Source organism: Nuphar pumila, chromosome 6 (assembly GCF_984573655.1).
Source record: "Nuphar pumila chromosome 6, dmNupPumi1.hap1.1, whole genome shotgun sequence".
NCBI lineage: Eukaryota > Viridiplantae > Streptophyta > Magnoliopsida > Nymphaeales > Nymphaeaceae > Nuphar > Nuphar pumila.
In genome coordinates, this window is record NC_143254.1 from 11,008,621 (window position 1) to 11,034,018 (window position 25,398).

General features: G+C 34.7%; 1 protein-coding gene across 3 annotated transcripts; it reads left to right on the top strand.

Annotated features, from left to right (window-relative positions):
* Positions 1-445: 445 nt before the first annotated feature.
* On the top strand, positions 446-20,477 carry LOC149833946 (glutamate--glyoxylate aminotransferase 2). Of its 3 annotated transcripts, none has more exons than XM_090011125.1 (14): positions 446-739; positions 1,670-1,815; positions 8,492-8,557; positions 8,975-9,092; positions 9,218-9,299; positions 10,121-10,208; positions 11,114-11,272; positions 17,676-17,849; positions 17,937-18,068; positions 18,368-18,433; positions 18,658-18,722; positions 19,175-19,266; positions 19,337-19,493; positions 20,121-20,477. In XM_090011125.1, exons 2-14 carry the CDS (start codon positions 1,696-1,698, stop codon positions 20,248-20,250), a joined length of 1,449 nt encoding a protein of 482 aa, XP_089867251.1. In that variant the 5' UTR covers positions 446-739; positions 1,670-1,695; the 3' UTR covers positions 20,251-20,477. The 3 variants fall into 3 exon arrangements, with proteins under 3 accessions (XP_089867251.1, XP_089867252.1, XP_089867253.1); XM_090011126.1 differs by having other exon boundaries at positions 517-739; positions 1,695-1,815; XM_090011127.1 differs by lacking the exon at positions 446-739 and adding an exon at positions 788-804 and having other exon boundaries at positions 1,695-1,815.
* Positions 20,478-25,398: the final 4,921 nt, after the last annotated feature.

Here is a 25,398-nt window from a genome sequence, read left to right on the forward strand (position 1 = left end):
TTAGAATCATACAGTGACAAATGGTGGCATGTTTTAGAAAAAACGTAAAAGAGTGATATATTTTGCAGGTCATTTAAGAAAAAATTGCCAAGTATTTTTGTTTTTATTTATTTGTGAATATTATTTTATATTTTAATTAATCTTTTGTTGCCGACATTTTGCTAATAAGACCACCAGAAAAATAAAAATTTCAATTTTTACCAGAAAAATGCCACCAGTATGTTCCAATTTAAACTTTTGTCTTATGCTTAGAATAATGACTCCTATGGTAGCAAATGACTTAAATGTCATTCTTTAGAAAGAGAGATGTTGGATAGAAAAGCAAAGCTCCTCCTTTCACTCAGACTAAAGCAATTACAGAGAGAGAGAGAGAGAGAGAGAGAGAGAGAGAGAGAGAGAGATGTTATCCCTGGGTGGAGACGCTGGTCCACACGTATGTGCGAGGTTCCTGGGGCCCTACCCTTGAAGAAGACCCTCTTATCTCCTAAATTTGAGGGTGGGTTTTGTTCACGTTCAGTGGCTCTGGTGATACAGTATCCAGTTATCCATTCTACAGGAGCAATACAGGCCAACCCTTCAATTTGGTTCTTGTTCCTTTCTTTGTGGGGCACAGCTGAACGTGGGTCTTGTTTCTTTCCTCCTTTTGGGGTACAACCTCATTGGAAGAGTCAATCTTGCGATCCTTTCTTGTTCATCTTGCGTGCATAGGACCCTCTTTTCTGCCTGCTTCTAAAACAAGGTATCGATTTCTATCTGTATAACGAAGGCAACGAATAGTGTATCTTTGTCTACTCGATAGTTGGTGTGAGTGAATTGCTTGTTCTCGATTGTGTAGGATTCTTGTCGTAACTGTGGTCATTGACAGATTTTAATAATTGGGCGTCTGTATTTTTGGTCTAATAGGCATCTCTTATCCTCTTTTTGCTTGAATTCTGCATATGGTGCATGTTGGTCATCATCGGTGTCATAAAAGATGAATTCATTTTTTAGCTTGAAGCTTTTTCGGGGTTCTACGGCCAATCTTGGTGGTGATAAATGTCAGGTGTGAGTTCAATAAATTGTTCGTTTGCTTGTATTACACCGTGGACGATATTAATCTAATAATTGGTTCTTCATTAAAAAAAGTCCAATGATTGATTCCAAACTTTTAAACTTACTTTTACATTCCTATGTTTGTGAATTGTTTTGGTTCTTCGTTTACTTTTACATTCTTCTTCTTCTGATTAATTGATGTGATCTGCTGTTTGTGGTTGAATCCTTGAGGTCACAGATTTTCATCTTAAACCATTTCCTCTATGTATTTTTTATTGGCCTTCTCTTATTCTTTCTTCTTTTGAGAAGTGGACATTTGGATTCTTTAGGATCATGTATCAGAATGCTGCATTGGTTTGCTGCGGAATCAATTTTCCCTGTCAAATATAATTATGTCTGAACGTTATTAAGTTATAGATAGTTTGTTTTCCGTACGGTTATTTATTTTGTTTTTTTTTCTTGTTTATAATTGAAACTGGTTAACCATGTAATTTAAATCTTGTGTTATTTTTTATTTCTTTGTTGCTTTGGCCTTCTGGATTTTATTTTCTGCATGTGCTTATGCTTTTTTTACATTTACTATTTATCTGGTAATGCAAAGTTTCCATAATAAAATTGGTCTGTGATGATTTTTCAGTTGGTGACGTTGATAAATTTTCCAGGATGCCACCACCAAAGGCCTTAGACTATGACACTATAAATGATAATGTGAAAAAGGTTGCGTATGCTGTCAGAGGAGAGCTATATCTCCGAGCTTCTGAGCTTCAGAAAGAAGGGAAGAAGGTAACGTAATGCTGTCTTTCTTGTTTCGTAATGGTGATAAAAAATTCATTTTGAAATTTACACATCATTAATCTATAATTTTATCTTAATGTATTGAATTGGTTAGTGCAAAAGTAGCTTCCTAATGACAAAACATTTTATATGTCTTTATGTTCTGTGAAAGAATCACTTCTTTGCTTTTTTGATCAAATGTTTAATTAAAAATTCAAAACTTATGGAATAATTTTTTCTTGAAGAAATCTGAATTTGCACAGAAGTGGTGGTACCATGGTCCCACAAGAGGGAAAAGGATAAAACTGTAATGAAATATGCGGAAATAAAAGGAGTGCTATAAGCACTTGTAATGTCCTATAATGGACAACCAAAAGAGACAATAGCCAAGTCCACTAAGGGACAACACATACACAAGCCTTGAGAAAGGCAAAAATATAAAAACCTCTTTATTGAGAAAAAGAGAGAGAGAGAGAGCTCTCAAGCATATCAATTACAAAGGGGTTCACCCCTATTTATACAAGAAGAAAGGGAGAGGAAGGGAGGCCACAAGGCCTCAAAAGGTGTGCCAAAAAGGGGGCTCCCATGGAGTCGTTGGGAGCCCCCAACGGTCACAATTGTGACCGTTGGGGGCCCCAACGACTCAATGGTGGGGCCCCTTAAGTGGCTTAAAAGAAAGAATAAAATAAATACAAAAAAGGAAAAAAAACAAGTACCCCTATCGGGTACTGTGTGAAATGACCATAATACCCCTATCGGGTATTATGGTGTTCTAGGATAAGTACATATATTTTAACACCCTCCTCAAACTTTACGAGGAGATGATCGAAAGTTTGCCAAGGAGAAACAATAAGCGAGGAGCAGGAAGTACTTTAGTAAAAAAAGTCTACGAGCTGATATTCAGATGTGACATATGGCAGTGTAACTGTCCCACGAAGATACTCATCACGAATATAGTGACAGTCCATTTCTATATGTTTGGTCTGCTCATGAAAGGTGTGATTGATGGCAATATAGATGACACTTTTGTTGTCACAGCAAAGCTTCGAGGCACCGAAAATTTCAACTCCCATATCTTGAAGAAGACTTCGAAGCCACACAAGTTCCATTGTAGTAGTTGTCATAGCCCGGTATTCAGCCTTAGTAGATGATAGAGAGACTTTTCGTTGTTTCTTGCATCTCCAAGCAATTAGCGAATCTCCTAAAAAGACACAAAAACCAGTAGTTGAGATTCTATCATTTGGGTTTCCTCCCCAATCAGCATCAGTATAGGCAAGCAAATCTAATAAAGAGAGTGAGGATAGAAATAGACCTTTAGTTAGAGTATTTTTTATATTGCGAATAATCTGAAGCACAACACTTATATGCACAGTTGTAGGAGCATGCTGGAATTGGCTGGCAGAGTGAACAACGTGAGCGATGTCCGGCCTGGTGATGGTCAGATAGGTGAGAGATCCAATGAGTTGTCTGTAGGGTGTAGCATCATCTAGTAGAACCCCATCCTCCAACCATAGTTTAGCGTTGATGACCTCTGGAGTCTCCACCTTTTTGTCATCTGAAATTCCAAATTTAGAACATATATCTGCAACAAGTTTCATCTGTGACAATATATACCCTCGGGGAGAGTATGCAACTTCATACCAAGAAAATATCGATAAATCCTAAATCAGACATATCAAAGTTATCTTTTAACATATTTTTAACGTCGATAATACCACTTTCATCATTACCTGTGATGATCATATCATCAACATAAAGTAAAAGAATAACAATACTATTATCTGTAGTTTTAACAAAGAGAACAGTGTTAGTATAACAAGAACAAAATCCCAACTTGATCATGATAGCACTAAATCTATCATACCAAGCCTTAGGGGCTTGTTTAAGACACTATAGAGCTTTTAATAATTTAAGGGTTTGACCTTGTTCAAGAGTAATTCCCGACGGAGGGTCCATATATACTTTTTCATTTAATTGACCATTAAGAAAAGGCATTTTTAACATCTAATTGAAATATAGGTCATTTCTTAGATTATGCTACAACAATTAGGGTTCGAACACTAGTCATTCGAGCAACAGGGGCAAAGGTCTCCTCATAGTCAATGTCGCATTCTTGTGAGTATTCCTTAGCCACTAATCTTGTTTTATATCGTTCTAGGGAACCATCACTTTTAGTCTTAACTTTGTAAACCCAACGACATCCAATAGCTTTTTTATGTGGAGGAAGTTGAACTAATTCTCAAGTTTTAGCCTTCTTTAAGGCATCTAGTTCTACCCTCATTGCTTCAATCCAATGTGATATATTTTTTACTTGATTATAATGAGAAGGCTCATAGTATGAATGTAAAGCTATTAGACAGGCTCTATAATTTGGTGAGAGAGATTCATATGAAACAAACCTATTAGGTGGGATTGATTCTCTAGAGGAGCGCCTAAGGAAAGTTTTTTCTAGAGGTTCATTAAGCCACGAGAATTTTTCTAAAGCACTAATAGGTTTCTCTTGCTCACGCCAGGTGTAAACATGTAGATTGACATTATTAGTTGGTGATATTTCAATATTATGTGTGTCTTTATAATTATGTGTGTTTTCTAATATTTCTGAATGACTTAAAGATTCATCATTTGTATCTTCTAAAAGATCATTTAAAAACATATATTCAATTCCATTTTGTTTGTCTAATATTTCAAATCTGTTCTCATCTTCTAAAAAAGTCACATCTTTTGATACATATAACTTATTGTTTTTATAATCAAAACATTTATAGCCCTTTTGATTTTCACCATATCCCAAGAATACACATTCAATAGCCTTTGGTGATAATTTATCTCTTTTATGTAAAAGAACAATGCATTTACATCCAAAAATATGAAGACGATTGTAATCGGGTGAGATTTTTAAAAAAAAATCATAAGGAGAAATATTATTTAATTTTGAGGACGGCATTCGATTAATTAAGTGGAGGTTAACACGGATTCAGCCCAAAAAATTTTATGAACATTTTTAGAAATAAGTAATGATCTAGTGGTTTCTAAGATATGCCTATGTTTTCTTTCCGCTAGACCGTTTTGTTGTGGAGTTCTTGGACACGATCTTTGATGACAAATGCCATGTTGTTTTAGATTTGTTTGAAATTCATTTGATAGGTATTCTCTTCCGGAGTCGGATCTAAGAATGGATATGTGACTTTGAAATTGATTTTGAATTTTTGCACAAAATTCTTTAAAAAAGGTAAAGACTTCTGATTTAAGGTTAAGAAAATAAATCCATGCATATCTAGTATAATCATCAATAAAGGTCACATAATATGAATAACCACCTTTAGATAAAATCGGAGATGGTCTCCATACATCGGAATGCGCAAATTCAAAAGGTCTAGTTGAAATAAAGGTTCTTGTAGGAAATAGAATCGACTTCATTTTTTCAAAAATGCAATCTTTGCAATTGATATCTTTTATTTTACAAAACTTGTTTCCAAAAGGAAAAAGATACATTTTAGAATAACTTGGATGTCCAAGTCTTTTATGCCAAGTTTCAATACTTTTATCTTGGACATAAGTACAAAAGTTTTTGTAGGGAGTGTCAAGTGATCCATGTAGTAAAGATCTCCCTTTCTATGGCCTTGCCCAATCCGCTTCCCGGACTGGAGATCCTGCACAAAGCACCCTTGAGATGAGAAAGATATTTCACATTCATTGTCGGCAATTTGGGAAACGAAAAAAGGGTTGAGATTTAGTTTAGGAACTATTCTTACTTTTGGAACAAAAAAGTTTTGAAAAATTTTAGGATCTAGAGTTCCAATGCCATTTATTTTGAGAAAAGTTCCATCGGTCGTAGAGACACAAGATGTTTTTGAATTGGTGCATACGTTGGTTATATCATTTTCATGGGGAGTCATGTGAAAAGAAGCTCTGGAATCTAAAATCCAAGAATATGTACCGGGAGATAATGAAGAGGCAATGGCGGCACCGGAAGTGGAGGAAGTAGCCTTTAAGATTTGTTGGAGAGCCATAGATATTTGACCAAGAGTGTCTTTGAGATCCCCGTTTTTGCCTTCATCTTCTTTAGTGGAGGATTCCTCAACGGAAGCCACCTTAGGCTTGAAAGTCTCATTTAATTTTGGGCATGTGGGTTTAATATGTCCCGGCTCATAACAATGATGACATATAATCATCTTCCTTCCACCATTCCCTTGTTTTCCAAAATGAGGTGGCTTGTATGTTTTAACATGATTGCCGGGTTTAGATACGGCAAGAACATCATCCATGCTTTTACTCATGCTATGCCGAGTCTCTTCTTGAGTAATTTCGGTTATGGCATCCTCTAAAGGAGGAAAAGTAGATCTATGAAGGAGTGAGGATCTCACTTGTTCAAATTCGGGATGAAGCCCAAATAAAAATTGAAACAATCTATCTTGTTCCATTTGTTTTTGTCTAAGCTCAACATCTTCCATAACCACCCATTTAGGCTCTAAAAGGGCCAACTCATCCCACAAAGGGTTTAGAGCACTATAGTAATCTTGAATGCTCATATTCCCTTGTTTTGTAGTTCTAACTTTTTCTTGTAAGAAATAGGCTCTTGCAAAATCTTTTTGGGTATACATACCCTTCATAAAAAACTAAGCTTCATTGGCTCAGCGAAATTTAGCAATATTTGCACATACCTTAAGTTCAACATTATTCATAAACTATGCTAGGATTTTTGCATGGTTGCTTTCCCAATCTTCCACTTGACGTTGATGGTCTTCTATTGCTTTGAGGCAAGCATCTCCCTAAAGAGCTTTTTCTTGACCTCCCTTCCATCTTTGTGAGCTTAAGTTGAGGTTCCGGAACGATCCCCATTAAATAACCCCAAAGCTTCTTTCCTTTGAGATTATTTTTCATTGCGGATGCCCACATTATGTAATTTTTTTCATTGAGCTTGAATGATAGGTCGATCTTGGTCTCCATTGCTTCAATAAGAGTATGTAAAAGAAGTGGAGAGAGAGACAAGATTTCACCTTGGAAGAATCGGATGGCTCTAATACCATGTAATGAAATATGCGAAAATAAAATGATAATGTCTTACAATGGACAACCAAAAGAGACAATAGCCAAGTCCACTAAGGGACAACACATACACAAGCCTTGAGAAAGGAAAAAATATAAAAACCTCTTTATTGAGAAAAAGAGAGAGAGCTCTCAAGCATATCAATTACAAAGGGGTTCACCCCTATTTATACAAGAAGTAAGGGAGAGGAAGGGAGGCCTCAAAAGGTGTGCCCAAAAGGGGGCTCACATGGAGTCATTGGGAGCCCCCAACGGTCACAATTGTGACCGTTGGGTGCCCCAACGACTCAATGGTGGGGCCCCTTAAGTGGCTTAAAAGAAAGAATAAAAAATAAAATAATAAAATAAATACAAAAATGATAAAAATAAAAAAAACAAGTACCCCTATCGGGTACTGTGTGAAATGACCATAATACCCCTATCGGGTATTATGGTGTTCTAGGATAAGTACATATATTTTAACAGAAACTTCTCTACCTGAAACTCTATGATGTATACATAAAAGTGTCAGGAACCCCGTTTTACAAAAGAAAATCTATAGGAAAGAATTAATCCTCAAAAGAGAAAAAGAAAATATAGGATGTAACACTTAGTATCTGAAACAAATACATGAAAGCTTGCAGTAAATCCTAGGACTTTCATTGGCAGTTTGGCATTGTTCTATCTGTGATTACTGATTACCTTTCGTACTGCTGAATTAATATATTTGTACTGTTCTTTGCTAGCAGCCTGAAGCTTTTCTTTAACATTTTTTTAATACTTCATGCATGTGGCCAAATAATCATGTTAAACAGGCTTTTTTGTCTTGTTTCTTTGAGGTATATGTGCTGGATAATTTTTTTTCTCAGCATTGTGCTTTTGCTGCTTTAGTACTTAGCCACTGTGATTTGACAGGAGCTGTTTTCTGTGGCTTATGAAGAGTTAGACTTCCAAAATGCAATAAACTTCTGTAAATTTGAGATTGAACATGATATCTGGCATGAAATAAAATTAGATTGTCAATGTTATGTCCTTCCCATGGTTGGCTTGGTGGTTTATTTGTGTAATTAAATTACAGATCTAACTACTTGAATTTGAAAAATTTTTGTGATATTTGAAAGTGTACTCATAATTGCAACCCCATAGTGATGGCTTTCATGGAGCCATATGGTCCTATGGAAACTTATTTGTTGTGAACTGTTTGAAGGTGTTTTCACATATCTCTTCTTGCATATTAATTATCGGCAAAAGAAGAAATTTGTTGTGAACTATTTGAAAGTGTACTCATAATTGCAAACCCATGGTGACAGCTTTCATGGAGCCATATGGTCCTATGGAAACTTGAATTTGTCGTGAACTGTTTGAAGGTGTTTCTATGTATCCCTTCTTGCATATTAATTACCGGCAAAAGAAACCAATAGTATCTTTTTTAAGTTGAAAGAACATCTCATACATGGGCCAGCATGATCGGTTGTATCTTCTATAACCAAATAGTCTGAAATATCTAAATATGCTGTATGCCTTAATAATCTTAGTTAATTTTGTTTATTACTATGTTATCCTGTTTTTTTCCATGAAAATCATTTCATGTCTTTTACTGGAATGGCCTCCAACAATAGAATAGTTTTGGTCTACTCATGATCCCATATATTTTTTGCAGATTATTTTTACAAATGTTGGAAATCCACATGCTCTAGGACAGAAGCCACTTACATTCCCTCGGCAGGTTCATTACCATTACATTTTTCATATTCTATTTGGATACTTGAAGTGTTCCTGTAATTTTTTTTCTTTTGATGTTTGTGTTCTTTGTAGAACTTTTACTTGCTCATGAATGTAGATCTTGACTTGAAGAAACTTTGGTTGTTACGAAACACATACAATGCAATTTAACCATTCTTCCTTTCTTATTTTCTCCTTTTCAATATTTTTTGTATTAAATTGTTGTTGTTCAATGTATTTTGTGCATTTAGGATTTCAGTCATTTTTTCCCAGAGCAAGAAAAATAAATCACGTTTTATGCTGGTTTATTCTTCTTTCAGATTTAAATGCTTAGAGGCATGTATCCATTTATTTGTTCATTATTCAAAGTCAATTAGGGAAAAGATCTAATTTAGATAATTTAGTATGTGGTCACTTACAGGTGATAGCATTATGTCAAGCACCATTTTTGATGGATGATCCCAATGTGGGACTTGTATTCCCTGCTGATGCTATTGCAAGAGCAAAACATTATCTTTCATTGACATCAGGTGGTCTAGGTAGGTGATGTGTTTATATGTTTTCTTGTTTGGTTTGGAGCAAAATATAGCCTCTTGAAGGTTGCTGAACCAAAATTATCATCAGATTACAGTTAACTAAATATCATGCCTCTTTAAACAAATAGGTGCTTACAGTGACTCAAGGGGTCTACCAGGAATACGGAAGGAAGTGGCTGATTTTATTGAAAGGCGTGATGGGTATCCAAGGTTCTCTGCTGCCTTCTGATCAAAATATTTCTGCTTTTATTCACTTGTCTTTTCCTTTGATATAACATTAATATTCTTTCTTGATATGTCCTCTGAAGGTTGAATTTTTGTATCCATGGATCCCACAAGCTTGTTAGATATATCATGCAGCATATTTTATTTTGTTCTCACTCTAGGTATGCTTGTTTCGGATAAAGGTGCCATGTGTGAAAGGGCTATCAAGGACATTCTGAAGCCTTTTCATCATCTGCTTTTGTTCATGTGTCTTCTCCTGTGATTTACTATGAATTTTCTTTCTTGATATGAATACTCTGAAGAAATTATCTCTGTATCTTATGTTGTAATTATGTATATGTGGATTCCACAGGTTTGTTAGATATATCATGCAACATATGTTATCTTTTTCTCATTCTAGTTATGCTTGATTTGGAAAAAGGTCCCATGGTGAAAGGGATTGCCAATAACATTTTGAAAAAATGAGCATAATGTAGTAGTCAGGCTATGCTATATGTCATACTTTTTTTACCACCTACACTCATGTTTCAATCTCTGGTTCCTACCTGGTGTTCAGAAGGGTAATGTTCCAAATACAACTTATGGTGAAAGAAGAGGAGACCTAGTGTTATTGTGCCTTTTAGAGTCAATAGATTTCCTTATCCAAAAGCAATTGTCACATTTCAATTATGCATTACTTGTCACAGGTTGTCCTCTTGTCACCTTGTTTCTATTTTCTAAGAGATTTCTTGTTTGGAGACCTGATGCTATCAGTTTTGTACAAGTTACAAGATAAGATGAGTTACCTTTTGTTTCACCTGTGGCAGTGATCCGGAACTCATATATCTCACAGATGGTGCTAGCAAAGGAGTAATGCAGATCTTGAACACCATCATTCGCAACAACAGAGATGGGGTAAAGCTTTTGTTATATGGACTTTTAGGATTTATTTAATGAGACATACAAAACAGTTGTATAAAGGCATTGCATGCATCTTCAAGAATCTGAGACTTGTACAGCAGTACATAATGGGACCTCCAACACCTGTTCTAGTAGTTGAAATTTACTAAATGCTGCAAGCTCATCATCTCTGATTATTTTTAATTTTATTTTTATCAGGCATGCACTTAATGATTGAAGATGTATTCTCTCTCTCTCCAATCTTAAATCAAACTAAAACCTCTCAGAGTGACTTTAATCTGAAAATCACCAAAGTAAATATAGATCCATAAAAATATACTGAAAGCGAGTTATGGAAAAATGTGACGTCCACAAAGTTCTTCCATTAGAGGTTGAACCACCTTGGAACTTCAGACGACATCATTATTATATGGTGGGCTTTATGGAACCATTCGGACATCTAATGAATGTGTCCGACTTGCAAGCGTAAAATCTTTAAGAAATTGAACCTGCTAAGTTTTCTTTTGGTTGCTACGGTTTATTACAAAAGCTCAAGATGTGTGTCATAAAGAGTGTTTAAAATGTAGGACATATTTAGATCATTGGAGTGTGTTGCAAGATAAACGGCTAAGTTTTCTTTTGGTTGATACAGCTTGTTACAGATGCACAAGATGTTTGTCATAAAAGAATGTTTAAAATGTAGAGTATATTTATATCATGACATGAGTCACAATCGGTTTAAAATTTTATCTAGATCATCCAGTTAGCATGTTACACTGCATTTTTATGATGATTTTAATTAAAATTCTGAAGTAGGAATGCACAAAGCACTATATGAATGATCTACATTCTGTGTGAGTTCATTTGTTATTCTTATGATAACCCATGATCTCATGTGTTTTACTTTCATATATGTGCAGATTCTTGTTCCTGTTCCCCAATACCCTCTTTATTCTGCTGCCATATCATTGTACGGTGGGTTGCTTGTCCCATATTACCTGGAAGAGTCAGCAAACTGGGGCCTTGATGTAAAAAACCTACGTCAGGCGGTAGCAGAAGCCCGGAACAAAGGAATAACTGTAAGTTTTGCTTCTTTTATGGGTTTTCTATGGAAGGTCATGCATGTTGACCCACAAACACCCATGTATGCAAGCTAGCAACTAGCCACACCTCATCAAGTGCTTCCTATTTTCTAATAGGGGAGAAGATTGTGACCTGCTTGGCTATGGGCCACATGAAATGAGTGAAGGCTGTGAAGCTTGAGTTAGAAGTTGGAACCTCTTGGGTGTAAATCCTTTGGGTTAATTATCTTTACAATTGTTACAAATAAATGTACATATATATATATATGTATATATATATATTTATATGTATATATACATGCATATATGTATATATATGTAATATAACTAGAGTGTAACTAGGATTAGATATTTTAGGTTTGTTGCTTTTTGGTTTTGAACTAGTCAACATAGAGAGTCGCTCTCCTAACGTCTCTAAACCGTTGGAACCCCAACGACTCTCTATGAGTCCTCTCCTGATTGTGCATAAATATGGGGCAAAGCCCCTCTTCAACGTATGCTTCTTGCATGGATTTCACTTGAATAAAACAATATTTTTTATACTTGTGAGTGTTCTTTGTGTGCTCATTGAGTGGGTTTTGTGTGTGAGTCTATTTATGGTTCTTTATGAGTTCATCTTGGTGTTTTCATAGATCTTATTATAGCTCTTTTGTGTATTCACTTTGGTGACTTGGAGGTTCTTATTTTCTTACATGGTATCAAAGCTTGGTGATCAAGCTGAAATTGCTTTTGGTACACTGCGAAGTGTGCCGCTCCAAATTTGAAAGTGTTGAAGTTCTATTGCAATTCTTATTCAAGTGTGGTATGATCATAATTGTTTTCAAGAAATAGGTTGGTGGTGCTTACATGGAAAAGGACTGTTTGTGCTCTTGATCGGTGGCGTTTGCATGGTGGTGAAGTACTCGTGATTTTCACCCTTGCTTTTGTTCTCTTTTCTATACTTTCTCTCCTTCTCTCTAGTTTTTTTATTTATCTTTACTCTTATAAAATAGATGACAATGAAAATGTCATCATAAAACCCATCAAGCTCAATGATTCAAACTATGTAACATGGGCTTCAATTATGAAGCATATCATATGAAGAAAAGAGTTTTGGGGATTAGTGGATGGGACCTATCTGAAACCCAAACTAATCCTTACCAAAGTAGAAGGTGAGAAAGAGGTACCCCTTACAGAGGTTGAGAAAAATAAGACAATAACCACTTATGAAAAGAAGTGGAAGGAATTAAGAATGGGACATGCAAAGAAGTGGAAGGAATTAAGAATGGGACATGCCAAGATTATTACTTGGCTCATTAGTAGCGTCGACATTAAGAAGTATTCAAGTCTTGCTAGATTCGAACATATAAACAATGCATGGGATTATCTTAAGATAATGTATTCTCTGAAGGATATTGCACATGTGTGCAACTTGCAAGATAAGATACGAAATATGATTCAAGGAGACAAAAGCATTAAAAAATACTATAATGGTTTGTTCGAACTATGGGAGGAGTTGGTTCTTCTTGAACCAAAGTAGCATTGTTCGAAAGACATAGAACTCCTCCAAAATCAAATAGACGCGAAACACTTTTACCAATTTATTAATGGGTTGAGATCAGAGTTTGAATCCACCAAATATGTTCTCCTTTGTCAAGGGAAAGTCCCGTCAATAGAAGACATTATAGAAGAATTAAGTATGGAGGAGAATGGGCTTAAAAAGTGTATCTCTAAGAGTGATGATGACTCGGTTCTTGCCGTATCTAGACCAGGAAACTATGTCCGTACCTACAAACTACCACACTATGGAAGACCAAATGATGAGAAGCAAGGCAATGAGTATGAAATAAAAAAAATTATTTGCAATTATTGTTGTGAACCGGGACATGTGAAAACATAGTCCTAAATTGAAGAAACCATATAAGAAGGTTGCCTCTGTTGGACCTCCACAAGAATCAAGTGATTCATCTAAACATATCCTTGACATAATTAGTAGAGACTCTTCAATCTCTACTCAAAGGAGCATCCTCATCCATTAGAGTCGCGGTCTTTTCTTTCGGTTTCTTTGATCCCGATAAATCTCTTTAGCTTTTTTACTCAAGTGCCTCTTTTCATATGACACCAAATAGTGATATGTTATCCGAATGTCATAACTCAACTGGGTCAAATGTTTTCACTGTTGATGGAACATCTCTTGAGATCTATGTCACATGGGTGAGGGTGTGGCGCAATTTCAAAAAATTTGGACACGGGGACTCGGCTATATATATATAAAGACTCGGTCAAAGTTGTGCCCATTAGGGGACAGGTGATGAGTTGTGAAGCCTGATTCAGGGTTTTTTTCCTTACAGGAGGGGGGGGGGGGGTTCCCCCCTGCGCGGGTCCCGCTGCGTGGTCAGCGGGCGGGGGTCTAGGGGGGGGCCACCCCTGGCGGGGGGTTATAAGGGGGAAGCACCCCCCCCACCCCCCCAAAGATTTTTTTTTTTAATTCTGTAGCCCAGAAATTTAAAAAAAAAATCCAAAAAATGAACCAAAATGACCCTAGGTGCGTTGACCACACCCAGGGTCGGGTTGACCGAGTCTGAGCCGCACCCATGTTGGTGCGTGTCGACGCGGGTGCGTCAACCTTGGAGCCGAGTCCATGTGACATAGCTTGAGATAAAAGGAATAGAAAATTTTAAAAACATTTCTCAAAATTCAAAAAGATTTTGTATTTCAAAAATTAGATATATTCTTAAATTAAACTTAAACATTTTATCTGTTTCTCAATTATCTGACCATGGATGCAATGTTTCCTTCTCTCATGGTTGTCAAGTGTAGGATCGCCAGTCAAGGAAGCTGATCGGGGAAGGCCAGACTATAGAGAAGGAGGCTTGTATTACATGGATTTTTTGGAAATATCCAAGAATACATTTTGTTGCAATGTTAAAAAATTGGATTTGAATCTATGGCACAAGAGACTTGGTCATCCTAGTATATCCAAGATTTAGTTTCTTCCAAAGATGAAAATTTTTTGTAATTTTGAAAATTTTACAAGTGAAATTTGTATTATTGGTAAAATAAAGAGATTACCATTTCAAGAAAGAACCTTTGTTTCTTCCTGGCCACTTGAGTTAATACATTCGGATGTATGAGGACTAATACATGTTATATCAAATGGTGGTATTATGTATTATGTATTATGTAATATTTGTGGATGATTTTACTAGACATACTTGGATTTATTCTCTTAAACACAAGTCTGAAGTTTTTTCACATTTTCAAATATTTCACAATTTAGTTAAAAACTAATTCAAGAATGATATTTTCATCTTTCGCACTGATTCAAGGAAGAGTTTTTATTAAAAGAATTTAAAGATTACCTAAACCTATATGGTATCACACACCAAAAATCTTGTTCTTCTACCCTCAACAAAATTGTTTAGCTCAAAGGTATCATAGGCATATTATAGAAACAACAAGAACTTTACTTATTACAAACCAAGTACCTAAAGTTTTTTGGGTTGAAGTCACGTTAACTGCAGTTTATCTTATTAATAGAATGACATCTTCTTCTTTGAAAAACATATCTCCTATTGAAAAACTTTTTAAACAAGTCCCAGATTACTCTAGATTGAGAGTTTTTTTATGTAAGTGTTTTTACTGACAAAAATGACAAACTCTCTCCTTGTGCTATTTTTTGTATCTTTTTAGGATATGCAAATAATCAAAAAGGCTACAAATGTTTTGATTTTAAAACTAAGAAGCTATATGTTTCAAGGAATGTATCCTTTTTTAAAAAAAGAAAGTTTTTTTTAAATTAAGAAAACTAAGAAAATAAATGAGTATTCTTTTCAGTTGGATTTAATTCTAAAGATTGGTGATTGTGATATTGATGAAGATCAGGAAGTTAAAAGTAATATGATGAGTGAAGAACAATCTCATAAGGATCAAAAGTGTATCCAATATTTCAGTCTTGGTAATTTCGAACATCCGCGTGCTCTTGAAAAATATACTAATGATGAAAAATATGTAGAAATACAAACCAGAAGGTCATCTAGAGTATCAAAAATCCCTGAAAAATTTATGTCCAATGAGTCATTTTCGCCTAAGTATCAAGTCTCCATTGCATTAATACATTCTTATATAAAACATTCCAACTATGCTGAAGCAAATGAACATTTTGAGTGGGTAGAAGCTATGGGAGTAAAATTAGATGTCTTAGAAAAGGTGAATACTTGGACGGTCCAAGACATTCTCTCAAGAAATAAACCTATAGGTTGTTGATGGGTATATGGTTAAAATCAAGAGTGATGAAACTCTTGAAAGGTATAAAGTCAGTTGCCAAGGGATATTCTTAAGAGTATGGAATAAATTATTAGGAAACCTTTGCTCTAGTTGCTAGAATGACAACAGTTAGGACCTTAGTAGCCCTTACCTTTATAAAAAAATGACATATATATCAAATAGATGTTAAGAATGTGTTTCTCAATAGTAAATTAATTGAAGAAGTCTATATGGAGACACCGCCTAATATAGTTATTACTAAAGAAAAGGCTCTTCATTTAGATAAGGCTTTGTATGACCTTAAACAAGCTATAAAGGTTTGGTATGATAGGTTTAGTAAAGTTATACTTGATGTTGGATTTCAATCTTGCTTAACTGACACAACTTTGCTTGTTAAGATTTCTAATGCAGGTATTATTATTTTTCTTCTTTATATAGATGATATGATCATCACGGGAGGTAAAAAATAGGGAGTTGAAAACATTAAAAGACTTCTCAAAACACATTTTGAAATGACTGATTTGGGGTTTTTAAAGTATTTTTTTGGTATAGAAGTTTATTCCTGTAAAGGTTATTTACTGACTTAATTTAAATTTGCTTTAGACATTGTTGTCAGGTCAGGTATTTCAGATAATAAGAAGGTTGACGTTGTCGAAGTTATAAATGTTAAAATGAAGATTGATGATAGGGAACCACTAGAAAATCCAATATCATACAAACAACTTGTCGGGACTCTGTCATATCTCTCAATTACGAGACCTGACATTTTGCATGCGATTTACACAATGAGCTAGATTCAACATGCTCCCACGACTATTCATATGAGAATTGTTTTACGTGTTATTAGATATATCAAAACTTCTATTTTTTGAAGACTTTTCTTATTTGCTTCTTCCTCCTTAGATTTAATTGTTTATACTGAAGCTGACTGGGGAGTGATCCAAATAATCGACACTCAACAACTGGTTTTTGTGTTTTTTAGGTAAATGTTGATTTAATGGAGGTGTAAGAAGCAACAGAAAGTTTCTCTCTCTCCAACTGAATCAGAATACCGAGTCATGGCTACAATTACTATGGTAGTGGTCTGGCTAAGGAGACTGGTGACTGACATGGGCGTTCAGAGTAAAGGAGCATCACGACTGTATTGTAACAACAAAAGTTTCATCTACATTGCCAACAACCGAACCTTCCATGAACTAACCAAACACATTGAGATGAATTGTCACTATGCTCGAGAGGAATTTTTACACGGCACTATTGATCTTCATTTCGGATTTCTTCACCAAACCTCTAGCTGCTCTTAGATTCTACTTTCTCTTAGACAAACTTTCGGTTATCCAATCGTAAGTTTGAGGGGGAGTGTTAAAAATAAATGTACATATATATATTTATATGTAATATAACTAGAGTGTAACTAGGATTAGATTTTTTAGGTTTATTGTTTTTTTGTTTTGAACTAGTCAACATTTGTTGACTAAACATAGGGAGTCGTTGGGCTCCCAATCGTTTGGACTCCAACGACTCTATATGAGTCCTCTCCTCATTGTGTATAAATATGGGGCAAAGCCCCTCTTCAATGTATGCTTCTTGCATAGATTCCACTTGAATAAAAAAATATTTTTTATACTTGTGAGTGTTCCTTCTGTGCCCATTGAGTGGATTTTGTGTGTGATCCTATTTATGGTTTTTTGTGAATTCATCTTGGTGTCTTCGTAGATCTTATTGTAGCTCTTTTGTTTACCACTTTGGTGACTTGGAGATTCTCATTTTCTTACATCAATATCAGAGTTAACATGTCCATTATGATGCATTTGAAAAATAATTAAGCCCAGAAACTTAACTACCTCTCAATAATGTGTAAAATTTAGCTTCATATAAGCATGACTGTCACTTGTTTGCAAATCCACGTTGGTAGTCCACATTTCTTTTGGTTCCAGGCATTCCACTACTTGTGGTGTCTGGGGGATTTCATCTGTTTTTTATTTTTTTGTCTTTATTTAGACTTTTGCAAAGAGATTTTCTAGAATACAAGATTATTTCATTAAATCATCTGTTTCAAATATTGCTTCTGTGCTTAGTTCCTGATTATGTTTATTTTGTGCAATTTGATTATATGTCTTTAAAAAACTCATTTACAATGCTGTTGAGAATTCAGGTTCGAGCTATGGTTATCATAAATCCTGGAAACCCAACTGGCCAGTGCTTAAGTGAAGCTAACCTGAGAGTAATGTTGGAATTTTGTTTTGCTGAAAATATAGTCTTACTTGCTGATGAAGTTTATCAACAAAATATTTATCAGGATGGGCGTCCATTCATAAGCGCGAGGAAGGTATACTTATAAAAAATATGTCAATTGTTATTCTGTTTTTACATGTATTCGCCTTAAAACCTATTTAAATGTTCTTTGTACTACCAGATTCTAATGGATATGGGCCCACCCATTAGCAAAGAAGTCCAACTTGTGTCATTCCACACCGTGTCCAAAGGATATTGGGGTGAATGTGGACAACGTGGAGGATACTTCGAGATGACAAACATCCCTCCAAAGGTTTTTAATTTGCAAAATATATCTGTTTGTCTTTCTAAATAAGTTTGCATGCCTTCACTAAATTCAAGAACTACTAGGTCATTTGTCATTTCACCTAAACCATTTTCTTAGACTGCTGACTGATTGTGAATGGCCGGTACTTATGCATTGCTTTTCTTCAATTAAACATGGAATGGCTCTCCAGAAAAGCATCACTTTTTTGGGGGAAATCCAGAAAAGCATCACTACTTATGTTTTGTATGTCAGACATACTTATTTCCTTTCTTTTGTTTCCTCCATTCTGTTGATGATTGGTGCAGACAGTTGATGAAATTTACAAAGTTGCATCAGTATCTCTCAGTCCAAATGTTCCTGGCCAGATATTTGTAAGACAATCCATACTTCAACTAATATTGTTACTGCACACTAAGTGAGATTCTGAATCTGATTGAGGTTGTACGTGTATCAGTCCCTGCTTGATAAGTTATTTGTGTTCTACTAATTATGCGTTAATTATGTATTTCACTGATGCATTTATAATATGCAATGTGTGTGGGCCCTTTCGCGTTACTTAGGTTTCTTACATAAAGAATGAAATTCTGCATTTCAGTTAGGATTGATGGTTAATCCCCCCAAACCAGGAGACATCTCATACCTGAAATATGAGCAAGAGAGGTACACCTCTCTCTCTCTCTCTCTCTCTCTCTCTCTCTCTCTCTCTCTCTCTCTCTCTCTCACAGCAGGTGGAACCCATACAAGAGAAATACTCTTTTATACATGCATACATGGATTTGTTGAAAAGGTTTTGACCCAATTGTCTTATCCTAATGAAACCATTATTTACACATAGTACCCCCATTTCATTACCTATAATAATACAGGAAAAATATGTAATTTTCTAAACCAAGATTTCACATGCTTGGCAGTGTGACATCAACCAAACAAATGGCTGGAACACTTTCCCCCATTGTAGAATGTATGATTTCCATGTTCAGGGGCATTTTATTCCTGTTATCTATATGGCTGCTGCATGATAAATGCATAATAAGTGCTTGTAGCTCTATGCTTTTAAAATATGATGTACATTATTCAGGGTGTCGTGGTAATATTTATGGTGAAATATGCAGCAAGGCAGTCCTCGAATCTCTAAGGAGAAGAGCACACATAATGACCGATGGATTCAACAGCTGCAGAAATGTAGTCTGTAATTTCACAGAAGGTGGGCCCTGAAGATTGCTGAGAGAGAGAGAGAGAGAGCATGCATTAATCTATTGCACTTTTGGTTGCAGGAGCTATGTATTCCTTTCCACAAATAGGTCTACCACCTAGAGCAATTGAAGCTGCAAAGAAAGCTGGAAAAGTCCCTGACGTCTTTTATTGTCTGAAACTTTTGGAAGCAACTGGCATTTCAACTGTTCCAGGCTCTGGCTTTGGTCAGAAAGAAGGGTAACCAACTTTTGAGAAAGTTTCGAAGCACAATTTTGTTAATAAATGAAAAAAAAAAAGTGCAGAACTAAAGCAAGTGATATGCTCTGATTTGTATTATTTGCCGGTTTCTCAGTGGTCACCACATATTCATGTGTCAGAGAGATCTAGCAACCAGAACATCTATTTTTTCTCCAAGCATCCTACACTTTTGTTAACATCCCTAACGTGGTTCACTAACTAAATGCATGACTGGATCATGCTTGTGTGCACATACATGGTATAGGAGTCATACTGGACCATTATTGTCAAAAGCATGAAGTTTTTATTCAAAATTTTGGGAATGATGAACATGGAATAAAATATCTCTGATGGAGGTTAATTTTGAGATGCTTTTCAAACATTAATTCACTGAAACACTTCCAGGATCAAATAGTCGACAGAACGTCTAAGTGACTTTTTCTGTCTGAACCCTAGGGAATTCATGTACGTGGATTCATCTATAGGTTCTCGACGACGCTTGAAAAAGTTCTGATCCTTCTACTTTTAGGTCATAAATCATGTCTGTGTTATGAATTCGTACTTTTTTTATCTACATTCAGTTGATGAGATTTCTGTCAGAGAATATGACATGCATTTCTGATTCAGGGTTTTCCACTTGAGAACCACCATCTTGCCAGCAGAAGAAGACATGCCCCAAATTATGGCTAGTTTCAAGAAATTCAATGATGAATTCATGGAGCAGTATGAAAACTATCGAGGCTACTCAAGACTCTGAGGGACAAATGGTTACACAAGTTTTCAATAGTTTCAGTATGTTCGATGTTCAAGTGATGCAAGTTCACAAGTTTATCCAATAATTGTCAGTAAGCTTCAGATAGTGGTTCATCACTTCCAGGCTTTGGACATGCATCAAATGAAGTTGTACCGATTCACATGTATCAATCTGACTTATGAATCACATAAAATGGAAAGTAATAATAGATATTCTGCTTTAAGATTTTACCTTTTCCTTCCATATCCATCATTAGCTTGTGTGGTGTAGGTTCATTTGCATTGTTCCACTGGTTGTACCTGACCCTCATCCTTCCCCTTATGTTTCCACAATGACTTCGGCATTTTGATAGAGAACATAAAGCTACTTAGTGATTCAGAGCATCAGTGAAAGTTCAAAACTAAGGGAGAGGAGAGCATCTGCATCCTTTAAACTCATAATTAGCATAACCTTTTTCAAATTAGCAAAGGGAAGGATTTCAGACCAGCCTTCTTCCTTTTTAAGGCGATATTTCTATTCTCTCTGTTCGCGTGTGATTTGGGCCAATAAGGTATAATTGGGAGATGGGCTTATCAAAAGATAAGTAATCCTTCTTATGATATTCAACATATTTAGTAGTTAATAGTTTGTTATTCTTCTGTCAAGAAACCTTGTCTCAACTACATGGTGTTGGCTTCAAAGTTGACTTTACGAGGCACAAACAAATTAACATGGGATCAACTTTAAGTACCAATGCGTTGGATGTGTCTAATGCTAAATTAAGTGTGGAAGATATATATATATATATATATATATATATATATATATATATGTGTGTGTGTGTGTAAATAGTCATAATCTTCAGTAGTATTTTTGTCATTTTATCTTATTTAATTAGCACAGTCCACTAGAGACTTTTCTTTCTTTTTTATTTTCCTATTTTTTCTATTTTACTTTTGACCATAGACAAGCTGGTCCATTTAATAGGACTCTTGGGATCCTCCCCAACGGTCACAAATGTGACAGTTGGGAAGCTCCCCTTTGTAGTATAAATAGGGGGGCTTGTCCCATCTCAATCTATGGTTTTTTAAAGCATTTCTTCAATAAAACACTTTATTTATTTTATTCTCTCTTGTGTTATTGTACTTAAACACCTTGTGACTTTATGTATCTTGCCCATTAGTGACCTTGTTATTATATGTTTAGGAATATTTTTTGTGATCTCTCATTTCATTATATGGTATCATAGCTCATTGGGTTCTCTTGACCTTGAAAGTCTTGCTTGTGGTTCGTGACTAAGGTGTATTGCCTTTTCTTCCTCTCTACGTATCTCTTTTTCGTCATGGAGCATGAATCAAGAGTATAACTCAACTTCAAACTCAATAAATTCAACTACTTGACGTGAGCTTCAACAATGAAAAATCATGAACTTTGGGGTTTTGTGATGGGCACTACTCGTGAACCATCGTTAAAGATCACCAAAATTGAAGAAGGTTTTGAGAAAGCTCTTTTTGGAGATGATTGCATTAAAGCCATCAATGAACATTAAATAAAGGTAAATGATTGGGAAAACAATCATGCTAAAATTGGCATGGTTTATAAACAATGTTGATATAAAAATGTGCCAACATTGCTAAATTTAGAAAAGCTAATAAAGTTTGGTTCTTTTTTAAGGTTGTGTATATCCAAAAAGATCTTGCTAGATAATATTTTTGTAAAGACAAGATTAAATCCACTAAGCAAGAGAACACATGTGTCCGTGATTATTTTAGTATTTTGTCTCATCTTTGGGATAAATTAACACTTCTTAAGCCTAAATGGGTCGCTCCCAAAGATGTTAAGATTAGAAGAGTGCAAATTGAAAAGGAATATTTTTTTCAATTTCTTCATGATCTAAGACCGAAATTTGAACAAGTGAGGTCTTCTTTCCTTTATAGAACCAAGGTTATGCCTCTTAAAGATGCTCTTGCCAAAGTATGTCAAGAAGAAACTCACATTGGCATGACTAATAAGAATGATGATGTTTTAGTCGTTACTAGGCCGAGTTCCGATGTAAGGGCCTATAACCCCCCCCCCCCCCCACACACACACACTTTGTAAAACAAAATAACTATAATAATGAATTCAACTATAATATTTGATATAGGAAGAGTATCATTTGCCACCATTGTAATGAACCGGGACACATTATACTGGTATGCTTAAAGCTTATAGGCAAAATCGTTTTCGTTGGAGAAATCACGCCCAGAAAGAAGAACCAAGCAAAAATGAAGGAGATATTAAAAATACGCTTAGTCAAATATCGGAGGCACTTCAACAACTTCTCAAATCATCTTCTACTTCAGATACCGCCATTGCATCATCTTCATCTCCTCTAGTTCTGTGAATTCTTGACTCGAATGCTTCCTTTCATATAACACCTCATAAAAATATTCTCTCTTAAATTTGCACTAATTATACTTCATCTTATGTTTCAATGGCCGATGAAACTTCTTTAAAAATAAATAGTATTGGAACACTTGACTTAAAAAATTATCAAAAAAAATTGTTCCAAAAATAGGGATAGTTCCAAAATTAAATTTAAATTTTTTTTTGTCTCTCAAATTTTCGATCATAGTTGCAAAATTTCTTTCTCATCTAAAGATTGCACCGTGTAGGATCTTCAGGTGAACTTTACTTTATAGATTTTTTATCCCTTCCACCGAAGTCATTTTGTAATTACGTATAAGACAAAAATATTAATACTTGGCATAAGAGACTTGGGCATCCTAGTTTTTCGAAGATGTATCTCTTTCTTTTTTTAAAAAAATATTTGTAATAAAAAAGATATATCTAGTAAAGATTGCATTTTTGGAAAAATGAAAGTTATTCCCTTTCCTATAAAACCTTTATTTCTACTCGACCTTTTGAATTATTGCATTCAAATGTATGGGATCCTTCACTGGTCATATCAAAAGGAGGTTACTCCTATTATGTTATTTTTTATGAATATTTTACTAAATACACATGGATTTATTTTCTAAATCATAAATTTGATGTATTTTTTTTCTTAAAGAAATTTCATATAATGGTTAAAAATCAATTTCTTAACAACATATCTATTCTTAGATTGGATTCAGAAGGAGAGTACATGTCAAATGACTTTCAAAGTTAATTGAAACAAAATAGAATTTGTCATTAAAGATCTTGTCCTAGAACTCAACAACAAAATAGATTAGCGAAAAGAAAACATAGACATACAATAGAAACCACTAAGACTTTTTTAATTTCAAGGGACATTCTAAAAAAAAATGGCCGAAGTCGTTTTAACCTCAACTTACTTAATAAATAGAACTCATTCGTTTTCGTTACAAAATGTCTCTTCATTTGAAAAACTTTTTAAAATGACACATGATTTTAAAGAACTAAGAATCTTTGGTTGTAAGTATTATGTGTTTACTCATAAAAATGATAAACTATCTCAAAAAACCATTGAAAGTATTTTCTTGGGCTATTGTGAAAACCAAAAATGTATTGGTGTTTTGATCCAATAAATAAAAATCTCTATGTTTTAAAAGATGCCACCTTTCTTGAAAATGAAAATGGGTTTGATAGCAAAGGACCTAAAAAAAATTGATTACTCATTTCTATTTGATCTATTGCCAAGACATGATGAGTCTAACTTTATTGAGGTGTTTGATTCTTTGGACAATAACTCTAGTATTGATCATCCAATTTTCGATGAAGTTAGTCATCAACATGAAAGTTTGAATGAAAATGTATCAAATGATATGCATGTGTATACTCGACGAGAGGAAGGTAATCACCCATGTGCCCTTGACAAGTTCTCTCAAAACATACCCTTAAAAGAATCTCAACTTAGGAGATCAAATCGAATCTCTAGTACTCCAAGTAGATTTGTATCATATGACTCATTTTCTCTAAACTTTAGAGGATATTTAATAACTCTTCAATCTTATTATGAATCATCTTATTATAATGATGTCAAACAATACCCTCATTGGAATGAAGCAATGAAAATATAATTTAATGCTCTTAAAAAAGTTAACACATGAAAAATAGTTGATCTTCTTTTAGGTAAGAAACCTATAGGATGTAGATGGGTATTTAAAGTCAAAACCAAAAGTGACAGATTATTAGAAAGACATAAAGCAAAATTAGTCACTAAAAGGTATGCCCAAGAATATGGAATAGATTATAAGGAAACCTTTGTTCCCATCGCAAGAATGACTAGCGTTCGAACTCTCATTACCATTGCCTCTATTAAAAAATGAACAATTTTTTAATTAAATATTAAAAAAAAAAATTTAAATAGAGAACTTGGTGAGTAAGTTTACATGAAACTCTCTTCACTGGTTAATTTAAACAAAAAAAAATTAAAACTTAAAAAGGCCTTGTATAGTGTTAAACAAGCTCCTAAGGTTTGATAAGATAAATTTAGTAATGTTTTGATTAATTTGGGATTTATCTCTTGTTATTCTGACATGGCTCTCTTTGTTAAGAAAACAAATACTACAATTGTGATTCTTCTTCTATATGTTAATGATATGATCATCACAGAAAATGACAAAGAATGTGTTATTAAAATTAAATCGATTTTAAAGAAAACTTTTGATATTTCTCACTTAGGGTTTTTAAGATATTTCTTAGGAATTAAGGTTGCCTACTCTCCTAGAGGATATATTCTCTCCCAAATGGAATTGGTTGTTGATATATGTGCTAGGTCGGGAGTTTTAAATGAAAAGAAGGTGAAAACTCCATAAATCATAAATACAAAATTAAGACTTGAATATGGCGTATTGCTTGAAGATCCTACTTCATATCATCAATTGATTGGATCTCTCACCTACGTCTTCGTCACCCAACCTGACATCGCTCACATTGTTCATGCAACAAGTCAGTTTCAACATGCCCCTACTACAGTGTGCATGGTTGTAATTATGAATATTGTGTGATACATTAAAAACACAATCTCAAAAGGGATTTTTCTTATCATTTTTCTCATCTTTAGATTTAACTGCTTATACTGATGCTGACTAGGGTGGTAACCTAAATGATAAAATTTTAACTATTGGTTTTTGTATTTTTTTAGAGAATTCATTGATCTCTTGAAGGTGTAAGAAACACTAGAATGCCTCGTTATCATCAACTAAAGCAGCATATCACGCAATG